Raw genomic sequence first — 13,653 nt, 5'->3', positions numbered from 1 at the left:
GATGTGGTGATCAATAGAGATATTCATGCTAGGAGCTGCTGGTAGGAGAAGCGCACCATTGAGAGTCCTAACTTGAAGTGTTTGGTGCCATTCTGAATAGCCACAAACCTTTTTTCCATATTATCTTTAGACTGAATCTAAACAGCCCTTCTGTTCATGAGTTACCCCATCCAGACTCCTTAGTACCCTGGAAAGTGTATTAAACCACATGATACCTGTGATTAAACCACAGGAAAAAAAAAATTTATATTTCTGGGAACAAAAGCCCCTCTACCAGCCACTTCTGAAGGATGTGGACAAACAACCATTTTTCTTGTAGTAACTGATGCACATTATTAAGCTTAATTGGGAGCATTTCTTCTCAGTCAATGGTGAGCTATTGCAGGCTTCCAAGGTGATTCAAATCTGAAAACAAACCTGCATTCCTGGAAGTTTGTCTCTTTCTAGCCATGTAAATTGGTCTAATAAAAGACACTGTTTTCCTTACAAGCTTTGAGTCTCAGCCTATGGGGTATTCAATGAATTTGTCAGACTTTGGGAGGGCCTGTCTATCACTGTAAACATTTGATAGACTAGACATGCAAAATCTTGGATGCCTCTACAATTTCTCTCATGATCTGTAAGTACAAAAATGGAATCTGATAGCAACAAAACTCAGTCCTCCAGACATGGCTCTGTTTATGGAGAGGTCCCGAAGTATATTGTTTAGAGTATGGGAACTACATAGGAGTAACAGAAATTCAGAATCCCTGTGTAAAAAAATAAAAGCTTAAAATAGAAAATGGGCACTGAAATAGGATCTTATCCTTCATACAGGGGAAAAACCAGCTTGGGCTGAACTTACTGCACACTAAACTCATGAAAAAATGTTAATCACTGCTGAGCAGTATTTTAAACTCTTCTCCCAACTTGCACTTCTATTATTTGATCTTTGGGGGTAGCCTGTATCAATATTACCTAAATTTTCAGGAATTGAGATGTACCTGGGGTGTGAATTGAGTTTAAAGTCAGTTCTGAGGATAACCAGACAAAATAAGCATGGATTTTTAAACAGTAGTAATCATGAGGATGACTTGAAATACTTGCCAAATCTTGAAGCGTAGTCGGGCCTAGGAATCAGAATGATTTTTTGATAAACTTTGCAGAAGGATTTAACATTAGCATCGAAGGGACGGTTGGTGGTTCCCACTAGCAGCACTCTGTCCTGTGCTTTCAAAGCCTTAAGGAATTTGGGGAGGATCTTTTCCAGTCGTTTTGGGTTCGTCTTCAGCATGTACATGTAAATACAAGGAGGAAAGAGTTGTTACTAATGCTGACAGTTGAGTTAACGAGGTGTAGTTGTAGACATGCTACATGCAACAGGATTTTGTGCTTTTAGTAGTCTAGTTGCATTTAGTATAAGCAGACTAGATGCTGAACCTGAGTAGAAAGCCTCTGTCTTCTGAAAGTCAGGTAAGCACTTGGTTTCTGCTTAGGTATTTGTGGGTTTGTGCTAGTGCCTTTCACTATTGAATTTGCTGGTCCTGTTACTGAAAAGCAGGAAGGAAACAACTCATTTAAAAGAAGGAAATACTGATTTCCAGTGCAAGGAGAAATATTGCTTGGACCTGTGCACCTGATGAACCTTAACAGATAGAAAAATTGCCAGGGTATGTAACCTGTTCTGGAATCCTCACAGCTCTTGGAGGTAAACCAACTCCTGCCCATGGTTTAAATGTGAAAAATACACTCCCTAATTTTCACTGTGATTTTTAGCTTGCTGAGGCTCTAACCTGAGGACACAAGCTCTTTGAATTCAGGATTCATTTCTTTGCAATAATTTACTATTGGACTTTATAACAAATATTTAACTACTATTTACAGAACAGATGAGTATCGAGCAAAACCTGTTATTGGATAGTTATGTTTGATAATGTTCAAGTGACTATTGGTTGGAGAAGCTTAATCAAATTGCTGTGGTGTCACTCTACTGTTAATAAAGCTGTAAGTGAGTAACTGTGTTAGGATAGTGCATCAGAGAAGTGTAATGACTTGGGCCTCTTCAGAAATGACTGAGACTTAACATCCAAGTCACCAACACTCACTTGAAAACTTTATTCTTTAGATCACCTTGTGGTTTTTTTTGTTTGGGGTTTTGTTTGTTTGTTTGTCTTTTGGGTTTTTTTTTGTTGTTTTTACTATATAGTAGGCAACTACCTGAGAAACTTGAGCTTCAATTTCAGATCAGCCTTCCTTAATGTCAGTAAGGAAGAAACTATGTCCTGCAAACCTTCTCAGCTGAAAGGCAATAATAAACACCTGTGAATCTATATTGCATGTACAATCTTTGTGATCCAATGTTTGTTTTCTGCAGTAGCAGATGGCTGACAGAAAGGAGACAAAACTCTGTTCTTTGGCGTGAAAGCTACAGAGGAGCAGAAATTGGGAAATCAATAAGAAATCCCCAAAGTCTTGGGGTAGAGTCACACAGCAATTTTCTAGCTAAACTTGTCTTAATTACAATATGTCTGTTTTCTCTTTCTTTTTATTCTCATGGTCATACTGTGCATCTTCCTAAGTTTGCCAATTGCTTAATCATGATAATGAGTTGAACATGTCTTAGCACTGGGGCTTAGGTTCTACTTCGGAGCATGGGCATGTTGCTTGCCTGGACAGTGCATCCAGCTCATACTTTTGCTCTTGGATTAACTATTCTTGTGGCCATTACTCAATGCCAGCTGCCATCTTTTTATCCCCTCCTTGTCATACCTATGCACCCAATGCTCCCAGGAGAGCAGGATGCCTGCACTTGCTCCCAAAGAAGGTACCTTGTAAGCACAGTAGGTCTGCCCTAGAGCAAAGGAGAAGCCTTGGCTTTTCTCTTGCTCCGAAAGAAAGGATGTTGCTCTGTCCGAACAGTATGTTTGCTGTCTCAGATCACAAGCTCTCATCCAAACTTTGCCATTCCCTTGTTGGGAAGCTTTTGGTAATGAACTTTACTTCTCTGATGATTAAACAAGCTGCTGTTATATATCTACCTTAGAAGTTTTAGCCAATCTTGCCACCCTTCCTCTGTCAGGGAGATCTGGTCACAGCAATGACTGAAATGTGGATTTACTTTGTTTTTAACACATTTTTATGCTGGCTAAATTACTCTCTGTGATTTATATATATCTGTTGCTACTCATAGGCTTCAAGATTTCCTCCTCTTCATGTATATTGGAAGGAAGTACAAGTGTTCTCCAAGATGTTTTGAGACATCAATATTGCTAGAAAAGTGAGAATTATCAAATTACTTTAGGTTTGGAGGGGGGATGGGTGGGTAGAGGCACCCCATCTCACTGAAATGACTGATAGACGATAATAGTTGCTTCAAGTGACACATGGTGTTTTCTGGGCTTGCAGTATATCTTCTGCTGGAAAAACTGACTATCAGGAGATGCAGAGAATTTTTAAAACAACTGTCTGTCTCTTATTTCACCTCTTACTCGTGAAAATAAGTCCTAATTTAACCCCTGTATTTAGAACTTTAATTTATTTGGGTGATAAATGATATTCATGGATTCCCACTGATCTAGAGTTGGTTACAGCCTATGTTCATTGCTCAGCTTGTAGGAATCTTAATTTTTCAATTTTAAATGATTGAACCAGTATCAGAGACTGAGCTAAACACTCACTCTCAGGTTAAGCCTACTAAGCCAGACTGGCATTTATGTGTCAGCAGCTCCTGTTATGCTTGTGAAACTAATGTACGTCCATAGTGCACACATTTCAGGGTTATGTCCTGAAAGCTAATAATACCTCCTTCACTTTGAAAGAAATGTGTCAATAGCAAGAAGGGCTGTTGAAGAGGCAAGCTATGATTTTGGCCATCATGTGGACCTGAGCTGGAGAAAAGTGGGGTGGACTGTGAAAGTGACCCCTATTTGTTTAACTATGAGTAGCTGAACTGCTTCCACATCACCCTTGGCAACTGGGTTTACCATAACGTAGTTGCTATTGGACTGCTTTGCATCCTTTGGGGAGGACTGGAGAGAGACTAGTTTTTTAGTGGGTATTTGAAGAATTTAAGGCTTCTTTTTATGAGGTTCTGAGTCATGGTGCCAGAAATGTCACACTGGGATGAGCAAAGTGACTTCCACTCACTTTGGCTTCTTAGGGCTGAGCTTAGCTCATCTTCTCCAAAATTCTAGTGCTCCTAAGGAAGGCTCCCCAGGCTGCCAGTTACCACTACCTGTCCCTCCTGTTTCATGCTCTCTGGTTCCAAATATTGGTTATGCCATGAGAACTATCTTGGACGTGAGTGATTTCAAGCCTGGAACCACCCACTCCAACCATAAATGCAAGAGACCTTTTGTTAAATGCCTGCAGGTCTCGGGATGCGATAGCAGGGGCAGAGGTGATACCCTTGACACTGAGGTGCGCAGGACAAGAAATTTTTCCATGCTGGTGGTTATCAAAGCAGTTAAAGATAATGAGTACTCCAGGCAATCTTTGGCCCCTGGTCTTAATTTTACTCCCTATCTGCACTTGCTGTCAAGGTTTGAGCCCAAGAGAAAGGTTCCCTTTTGGTGTGGGGACCACTAGAGGGTATCAACCATTGCACACCTAGCAGCTCATACAGCCCTCATAGAAGTAACAGCCTCATCTGAGGTGATGCTTCATTGGTCTTTTAAAATACAGGCTTGTATCCATCCCACAGTCTAAATGTACAGGACTCACCTTAAGGAAAAAGGTTTAATTTTTCACTTGGATCTCTAAAAGTAAAATATTTTGCAAGCAGCATGAATCTAATCAGGATTTCAGGTGAATTGCTCTCTGCTGCAGTGGTTGAGTTGCCGTGCCTATTGGGCAGTGTTTTAATTTTCTTTCTTGTGGGGAAGCTACACAAGAGAGGAAGGAATGGCAGTAGGACTCCTGGGAGCCCAAAGAAAATAATCTGTAAACATAACTATTTAACATAGGCTCTTTGTTTTCATAGTGGAAATTTATCCTTGTTGCTTCATTGTTCACTTTGGCTCCATCCAATTTCTCAAATTAATAGAGCTGAACAATTTCAGCTCATCATAACTTTTAGTTTCTTGCCTCATATTTCGAAATTCTCCATTATTCTCTTCTACTTTTCAGTGCACTGATGAGCAGTGACTGGACTATTTTTAAATAAAGCAAGTATAGGCATAGGAGAGAAATGTGACCTCTTGGGGGCTCTTGAAGTCACAAGACTCTCTTAAAAGAAAAAAACTGTTAGTGAGGCAAGCTATTATCAAGCAAGCTTTGGCAGGTCTGGTCATACTGGTATGTGCTAAGCTAAGAAATACACTTGTTCCTTTGTGTTGGTTGTAACGCAACAGGAGAAATTATCTGCACCGAAATAAAAAAGGAGCAACTGACCTCTTCAGCCTTCGGTGCTGCTTTGGAAAATATTTTTTCTGTCTCTCCAATCCACACGACTGAAGGCTGCAATTGCTTAGCCACCTAAGAGAAAATGGGGGAGAGAAGGCAAGAAGTTGATTAAAATGGCTACAATTTCATACCTGGGTGCCTATAATTATGCTTTTGAATCCATATTTCAGCAGTTAAAATTAGCCAGGATTATTTTTTTTCCAGAAATGTTCAATGTTCATAGATAGCACTGGGTCTGCTCAGCAGCCTTGGCAAATCAAACTGTTTCTAGTTAGGAATCTAACATTAAGAACCCAACCCAAACTGGATCATTTTGAGTGCTATGCTTATCCTCCATTTCTCAACCCAAATTCACTTGCAGTTCTGCAAAAGGAAGCCTGGACTTGGAGTTCAGTGGCAAACAATAGATCACTAGCAGCTTTAGACTGACTGCCCTTGCTGGTAGGATCCCTCCCTGGTTTTCCGAGGGCGATACAGAGGGAGAGACAGGCAAGACATGGCTGTTGCATGAGAAGTGAGGATACTAATCTTTAAGCAAAATAGGCTGATGTGCAATCTTCTAGCTTACAAAATAGCATTTAATTTGCAGTTAGCCCAAGAATTAAAACAGAGCCTGTTAAATTTGAAGGGGGGGGTCTATACAAATGGCCTTTCTGGCTCCAAAGTCAGAGGCACTATACCTCTGGTTCACAGCAGGATGGCAGCAATGCTACAGGCTTTTTCACATTTTGCACTCTCCCTATTGCTATAGAAACGCCAGTGGTTTAGATTTTCTGCTGCCAAATTTTAATCACTTTCCAGTGGCTCTCAGAGCTATATTAGTTTGCTCAGCAACAAAAGTGATGGCTTGAGGAGTCAATGGGTAATGAGAGACAGACAGCATTCTTCTGTCCCGCTTCCCCCACCCATCCTGCCCCCACCCAGTTGAAACTGCTGTTTCCAGGAAGGAAGCTTACAAAATCGACAGATTGTATACATCATAAGCTCAGTGTCTGATTGACAGCCAGTGCAGGAAGAATTAAGTCATGAACATTTTTCTTCAAAGCACCACAGTTCATTTTTATGGACACATATCAAAAGCACCAAGCGAGTGTGTGGCTGTACAGTAAAAATGGATTGACGATAGGAGAAAAGAATAGGAGATGAGGGCTGTTAAACTTGTTTGCTCTGCTGTGCTGCTGATGGGGTGAACTGGCAACAATGCCATCTTCAGCATGTGACACTTTATTTGTGGTAACTCATCAGTCCTAGAATATGTCAGGTGGTACCTCCAAGTTCAGAACCATTGCATTGAGGAAAACTGAGCTTCCCCCTTTGTTGAAAGGCAGGAACTCAAATGTTTAGCATTAATAATGAGGATTTAAAAAATAAAAACACCATATAATAAAAGATAATATGAAAATCTTGCAGAAACTGACATGTGGACCCAGGCAGTTATGTGAATGTTTATCTGCATGTACAACTTAAGGAGTAACTTCTCAGTCCAGCAGTGTGTTGAGTATACAAGCTGGAATGAAATGACAGATTAAAATTGTACAGCAATAATATCTGCCATTTTAAGGCCAGAGGGTTTTTTTATCCATCTCCTCTTTATCTATTTTCAGAGGTATGTTTGACACATTCCTAAGCCTGCACGCACTCTGCAAAGTACATTTGAGAGGCCAAGTTTGTGGCTTTCGTTGAACTGAGCTGTGCAGCAGCCTTAGACTCGGGTATTTTCTGCTGAGTATCCTACTAGTCAAGGGCTCAGACACCTGCAGAAAAATGCGTGTCAGTCCTACTGATTCATACTTGCAGGTGAATTCGGTTAGCTCCTGGATGTCTGTAAACAAGCTTGGACACAAGTGGTGAAAGAAGTGTAATGTGGTAGCATGATTATATAGGAGAGATGGGATAACTGACATTCTTTGTAAAATTAAGGCTTGGAAAGAAAAATGTAGGTGTGGTTTAAGTTGCTAAAAGAAACCTACAGCTTAAAGAGCTGCATTTGCATTTCGTGCACCCACTATGAAATCTACTGTGACGTGTGGAAACTTTGACTCGGAGACCCCTACTGAACTCGGCACTGCTAATGAATGGATTATCAGCTGGGGCTTTCTGATGTTTCTGATGGTGACTTTTGCCTTCTGAAATATAAGATAACAACCATTTTTCGCTCCCACTCTGTGTGTGTGCCTGGTGAGGATGTCAGGAGGGAGATGAGGCAGTGGGAGACTGTTCCCCTTGAAGCCTGCCTTTCCCCTGAGTGAGGACTGGGCTGGTGGCACGCTGTCGACTCCTGTTCATAGACTGTGGTGCACGCATTACCAACCCAATAGGCTTTGTCACTGTGGGATCTGCTGTTATTGTGGTGCTTTTCCCCGCTTTGCTTGTGTTTATGACCTGTTAATGTCTCAGCTGTTGACAAGGGTTACCTCTCTGCTAATGTTAAGGCAAAGAGGTGCTGTGCGTTTGCTTCCTAAGAACAGTCCCCTTTTGGTATTTTTGCTTTGTGCGGGTAATGCAGCTGTACGATGTCTGGGGAGGTGCGTAGCTGTTCTGCAATACAGTCTCCATACCTGTGTGTCTGATGATGCAGTATGATGTGACAAAGGGAATAAGGGGGGGGCAAGGGTACAGAGGCTATAAAAGTTGTTGGCAATGCTTGAACTCTGCTTGGGTACTTCAAAGGGAACCAAGTCGTCCTTTCAGTGGGGCCACTGCAGTCAGGGAGGTGCTGAATATTCCCCATTTGGCTCAGAGATGACTTCTGTGGTTAGAAGCCCTCTAAAATGGAGCCTTAAGTTTTAAATCAGACTATACTTTCATTTTAACTCTTAATGAAGAATGCTTACTGTTGTCATACCTGTCACCTTTTTTGTCCCTTTTATTTCCCCACTAAGTGGAAATACAATGAATAACCTCAGGTCTGGCTCTTTCTTCAACACATACTTTCCTGTGCTTTCTGTTTTGAGGCAATGATCTAAATGTATAAAGTGGCCTGCATATATTTTTCTGGTGCTGATACACGTTAATGTGACCAAATTCAACACACTGTGGGCCCGGCTGTTTCTTTTTTTTAAAGACATATCAGACACCCAGAATCCATTGGCATCTAATTTAAATTGTTGGCAGATACGTAGCAGACTGTATATCCCCCGTGAAAGTGCTTCATTTGAATTATCCATGGACAGTTTGAATCCATGGATAATTAAATGCACTGTACATAATTAATTTGTAATTGAAATTTTATTAGCTTTGCTGCATTCCACAATTTGTTGGAGCTGCCAGCAGATGGCTCCTTAACCCTTCTAATACCATACTGACCCAGAAGCTGCCTGCGCAGCAAACCTGTCTCTGATGGGTCACCAAAGCTTGATTTGCTCTTCAGGAAAATCACTGAGAAAAAGCCTTCTCATCCTGCTGTCTGTCAACATGCAACAAAGATCAAACGGCATTTTTGAAAGCCTTGGGTTAAACTTTTCAAACTTGAGAGCCAGAGTTTAACAGTTAAATTGCTACACTTGAAAATACAGAAACTTGATTCTTGCAGGGCACATGTGCACAAGGCTCCTCCAAACTTGAAGGCTTTGATGGAATTTTTTTAAAAGGCCCAAGACTAAGGTTTTCTGGAAGCTCAAGTTGTTGCTGAAAACCGCTCAATACTCTGTAGCTTATAATTACAGAAATGCTTCAAAGCAGCAAGATGCTGAAACCTGTGATTAGACCTTATCTGTGGGAGCCTCACCAGGCAAATATTCCAGTGCTACAGTGATGATGTCACTGTATTCTGGTTTGTTAGATACAAAACAACTATAAAATACTGTCTTCTAACAGCATGCATTTCATTTTTTGACACTAGAGTAACACAATGTAGAGCTGCTTTGTCACAGAAATAACACTGTATATTTGAGTACTGGTGGTATTGAACACTTCAAGGATCTAGGCTTCTAGCAGACTGAACTGTACCAAGAGAAAAGCATTGTTCTGGGATGCCTGGAAGAAAGGCTGACTGTACTGTTCCCAAACCTCAACTGTAATGGAAAAGTCTTGTGTGGCATGGAAATGCTAAATACAGAGTAAGGTACTAGGGTAAACTGTAGCTGGTTCTTCAGACTGCCAGAAAAATTACCTGTCTGAAGGGACAATACAGCAGTGGTTACGAAGAAATGAGCCTGAATCAGTGGGGAAAAAAAAAAAAAAAATTAACGACAGACTTCAAAAATTATGTTGCCTCTAAATGCTGGGATTATATATTTTAATCTTAAATAAACTTAATCATATTCCTTTTTTGGTATAACACTTTCATAGTCACCTCTGACTTGCTAAATAGCCTAAATAAATAGCCTGACAACAGAGTCCCCTAACAGTGATGGTGTTGAAATATTTCTGCAGCTTGCTGCTCTGTAAAACTCCTTGCTTGGTAGAGACGGCTTGCACAGCACATGCTGAGCTGTTGATACACATACACGACTTCTCTGTTGGTATTTCCTCCTAGCCACCTCTTTCCCAACCTTTTAGCCTGGTCAGTGTTGCACTAATAACATTTTCCCATGTGTGGCTTTTTGTACAATGTGCTTTCTGTGTGCTGCTGCGGCCCTGGTAAAGGACGGGAGAGGGGTTGTCTCACTCTGGTAGTGATTAACCTGATGGCTGCCTTATGGTTGCTAATGGAAGGCCAGTGCTTGTCATTTTGATTGCCTTGGAGTTAAGCCTTATGAACTACCTGCATTTTAACACTTCTGTGTCGCAGAGTCAGGCATTCTATCTCCTTGATCCTTTCTGGATTTGTTTTTGTTTCTATGCATCCTTCACTATCCTTCTTTGCATCTTTTATATAAGCTGTTGTACTGCAGCAGTGTTTTGTGCCTTGATGGGAATGCGGGAGAGCCAAGCTGTCGGTTGGTACAAGCTGGTAGAGAGCTGAGTTGAGGCTGGCTTAATGCATGGAAAATGTGGCTTGATTGAAATATTCCAGCACGTTCTGGTACACGCTTGAAAGATGAGTTTTGTTTTGGGGACTGCTGGGAAGTGCTTCTATATTAGAGACAGATTCTCTCTTTTCACTCTGAAGCAGAGCTGACCTGGCAGGGTTTGCTGTGTCTTTATGGAGAACACAAGTGCTCGGGCTTGGTGTTTGCAGCTTCTCTCAATAGTTTTCCTATTTAATATTAATCTTTGTTACATTGCCTTTGAATAGGCAGATTGAAATGTTGGTGTGTTCCTGTTCTGGTATGAGAAGTCATTTCTTCCGTATGACATTTTCAAATGCATGCTTTGAGTAATACACAAGCCTCTCATTTGGATCAGGGCTGGTATGTCTCTTGCAAGTCTCCTCCCAAAATAAGGGAGGGGGGGGAAAAAGAATTTGGCTTTTGCATCTGAAACAAATTAAGTTTCTTTTTTTTTTTTTTTTTTTTTTCCCCAATGCTATTCACTTGCATAGGGTGTCTCCCACGAAACAACTGCCAGCAGCCAACACTCAGTTATGGACAGAAAGTTTCCTAATGGTCATTTTATGCTCTCCAGAGTTTCCTTTCATTACAGAAACTCTGTTGTTTGCAGATGCGATAAGTAATCGAAAGTGCAAGGTTACTTCACCTTTATCACAGAGCACCATTAATTCTTTTTTACTAAATCCTGGTGTTTAACGATGGTTACATGGGTCATAAGGTAACAGAAAAAGAACTGTCATGTTTCCTGTCATTCACTTACAACTGTAAGTGGAAGGTCTGTATTCTGCTTGACTAACTCTCTATAAAGGCACTTCTGGAAAGGTGGAGTAGAAAGCTTGCTTGACAACAGTTGCAGTTGCTATTTGCAAAAAACATGACCAGAAGTGTCTGATTATGGAGATGTGGTGAATCTTTCAGCGATCATCTGCACACAAGGCACTTCAACAAGGTATACTATGCTATGTCATAGTAGACTGAGAGCTGTGAATATTAAATACTGCATGTCAGCTGCAAGATGCCATTTGCTTTCATGGCTTGTCTGCTGTATGTGCCACTGTATATTGTAGTCTTACAATAATCCAAATATGTTTACACCAGACTTTTTTTACCATGGTGAAAAATAAACTTCTTTTGGGCAAATACCAGTGTTCAGCTTCCTCTTGTCAAGGTATTTGTTTTCAATTTGTGTTGCCCTTGTGTTTGCTTCAGCTTGAATAACAGTAAATTCATGTAAATCCGGATATAAAAGATTCCTTATCCTTCGATTCCTTGTGAAACTTTTTCCCTAACACTAAACAACTTCCCTTGCTGCAACTTGTGTCCATTGTCTCTTGTTTTGTTGCTGTGCACCTCTGGGAAGAGTGTGGCTCTGTCTGTATTATCCCATGAAGCCCCTGGAAACAGCAGTTGGAGTCCCTTTCACTCCAGCCTTCTCTTAGGCTGGAACAAGTGGATTTGTTCAGCTTATCTCATACACTTCAGCCCCCTTGTCTTCATGGCTCTCCACTGGACCTGCTTGCTGTGTCTGTCATCTTGTAACAGGGTAGCCCAATACTGGACACAGTGTCCCGCTGTGGTCTTATAAGTGCCAAAGAGCAGGAATCATTAATTGCTTTAAGATGTTGGCTATACTCTTGCTGATATAGGCCAGTATTTGGCTGACTTTTGCTGTGTGGACATGCTGTTGACTAGTGTTCAACTTGCTGTCCTTAAGAACCCCCAGTCCTTTCCTGCAAAGCTGCTGTCTAGTTGGTGGGCTACGGCCTGGACCTCTTTGTGCTGTTGCATGGAGTTACTCCATCCCAGGAGGTGCAGGACTATGATACTGGATGGGAGCATTGATGTTGTAAAAAAGCAGCAACTGATGGCAGGACAAATGGAGCGGATGGCTGTGGCAGGCACTTGAGAGTTCCCAAAGACAGGGAAAATGAGATGCATTTGACATTGTCAAGGCCAAAAAAAGAGAGATTGTAACTGCAGAGGTGAGAGCCTGTGTGGATGGAGGATTGCTTCCAGCCTGGCTCTGGGAACCTACAGAATCTGAGTCTAAATCATCAGCAGATTGGACAAATCAGTGACTTGGCCATAGGGACAGAAGGCAGCAGGGAGAGGTGAAACAACCAAAGGAATTAGGAATGGAAATTGAGCATACTTGGTTTGAATGATGCTAAGACAGGCTGGTGCTATGTCAATATGAATTTGCACAGAAATGAGCATGCAGATGCTGTACCCCTTGGAAAGAGATACTCTGTGCTGTGCCATTTGCTCTGCTGTTAAAGGAGCAGATCTTGGAGCAGTAGTGCTGTTGTAGTTGGAACAAGTCACCTTTTGATAACTGAATGCCTGGACAGCCTTTATTTCATGTGATTGACTGTGAGCAACTTCCATCCCAGTAACTCATGGAGGTTCACCAAAGTGTTACTTCTTCTTTTGTAAGAGCTACAGTAGGGAAGTAAGCTTGGGCTGCTGCCTGTAATTTGGGGGAAGGTGTTAGATAATGTTTCCATTTGTTCTTAAGTAATGTGGAAAAATGTAAGAGTTTTTATATACCTGTGTCTAGACTCATGTATGTGTATACGTGTGTGTACATATATACTTATCTAATGGGTATAGATATCCACACACATTTTATGTATGTTCCAGTTATTGTATAAATTTGTCCTGGTTTCAGCTGGGATAGAGTTAACTGTCTTCCTAGTAGCTGGTACTGTGCTGTGTTTTGAGTTCAGTATGTGAAGAATGTTGATAACACTGATGTTTTCAGTTGTTGCTAAGTAGTGCTTAGACTAAAGTCAAGGATTTTTCAGCTTCTCAAGCCCAGCCAGCGAGAAAGCTGGAGGGGCACAAGAAGTTGGCACAGGACACAGCCAGGGCACCTGACCCAAACTGGCCAGTGGTGTATTCCATACCATGGGATGTTCCATCTAGTATAGGAACTGGGAAGTGGGGGCGGGGGATTGCCCCCTGGGGACTAGCTGGGTGTCAGTCAGCGAGTGGTGAACAATTGCCCTGTGCATCATTTGTACATTCCAATCCTTTTATTACTACTGTTGTCATTTTATTAGTGTTATCGTTATCATTATTAGTTTCTTCTTTTCTGTTCTATTAAACCATTCTTATCTCAACCCAGGAGTTTTACTACTTTTCCTGATTTTCTCCCCCATCCCACTGGGTAGTGGTGGTGGGGAGTGAGTGAGTGGCTGCCTGGTGCTTAGTTGCTGGCTGGGGTTAAACCATGACAAAATTATACATATGTATGTATACAAAAATCCTTAATGTCTTCAGCTGGAACCTTCTATAGGAGTAAAAAGGCTGCTCTCCTTTCTCCTGTGTTTAA

The 13,653-nt window shown here is 41.4% G+C and overlaps 1 protein-coding gene across 2 annotated transcripts in view; it reads right to left on the bottom strand.

Annotated features, from left to right (window-relative positions):
- Nucleotides 1-13,653, bottom strand: part of IQCA1 (IQ motif containing with AAA domain 1) — a 113,163-nt gene that overhangs the window by 7,450 nt on the left and 92,060 nt on the right. For both annotated transcript variants that reach the window (XM_069782131.1, XM_069782132.1), the window contains 2 exons: nt 5,371-5,454; nt 1,087-1,264 (listed from right to left, as the gene is read on the bottom strand). In XM_069782131.1, coding sequence (XP_069638232.1) covers nt 1,087-1,264; nt 5,371-5,454 — 262 coding nt within the window. The remainder of the gene's footprint in view (nt 1-1,086; nt 1,265-5,370; nt 5,455-13,653) is intronic.

Source organism: Haliaeetus albicilla, chromosome 4, assembly GCF_947461875.1.
Source record: "Haliaeetus albicilla chromosome 4, bHalAlb1.1, whole genome shotgun sequence".
In the NCBI taxonomy this organism is placed as follows: domain Eukaryota; kingdom Metazoa; phylum Chordata; class Aves; order Accipitriformes; family Accipitridae; genus Haliaeetus; species Haliaeetus albicilla.
The sequence above is the reverse complement of the archived record's forward strand: the minus strand, read 5'-3'. Positions and strand labels throughout refer to the sequence as shown.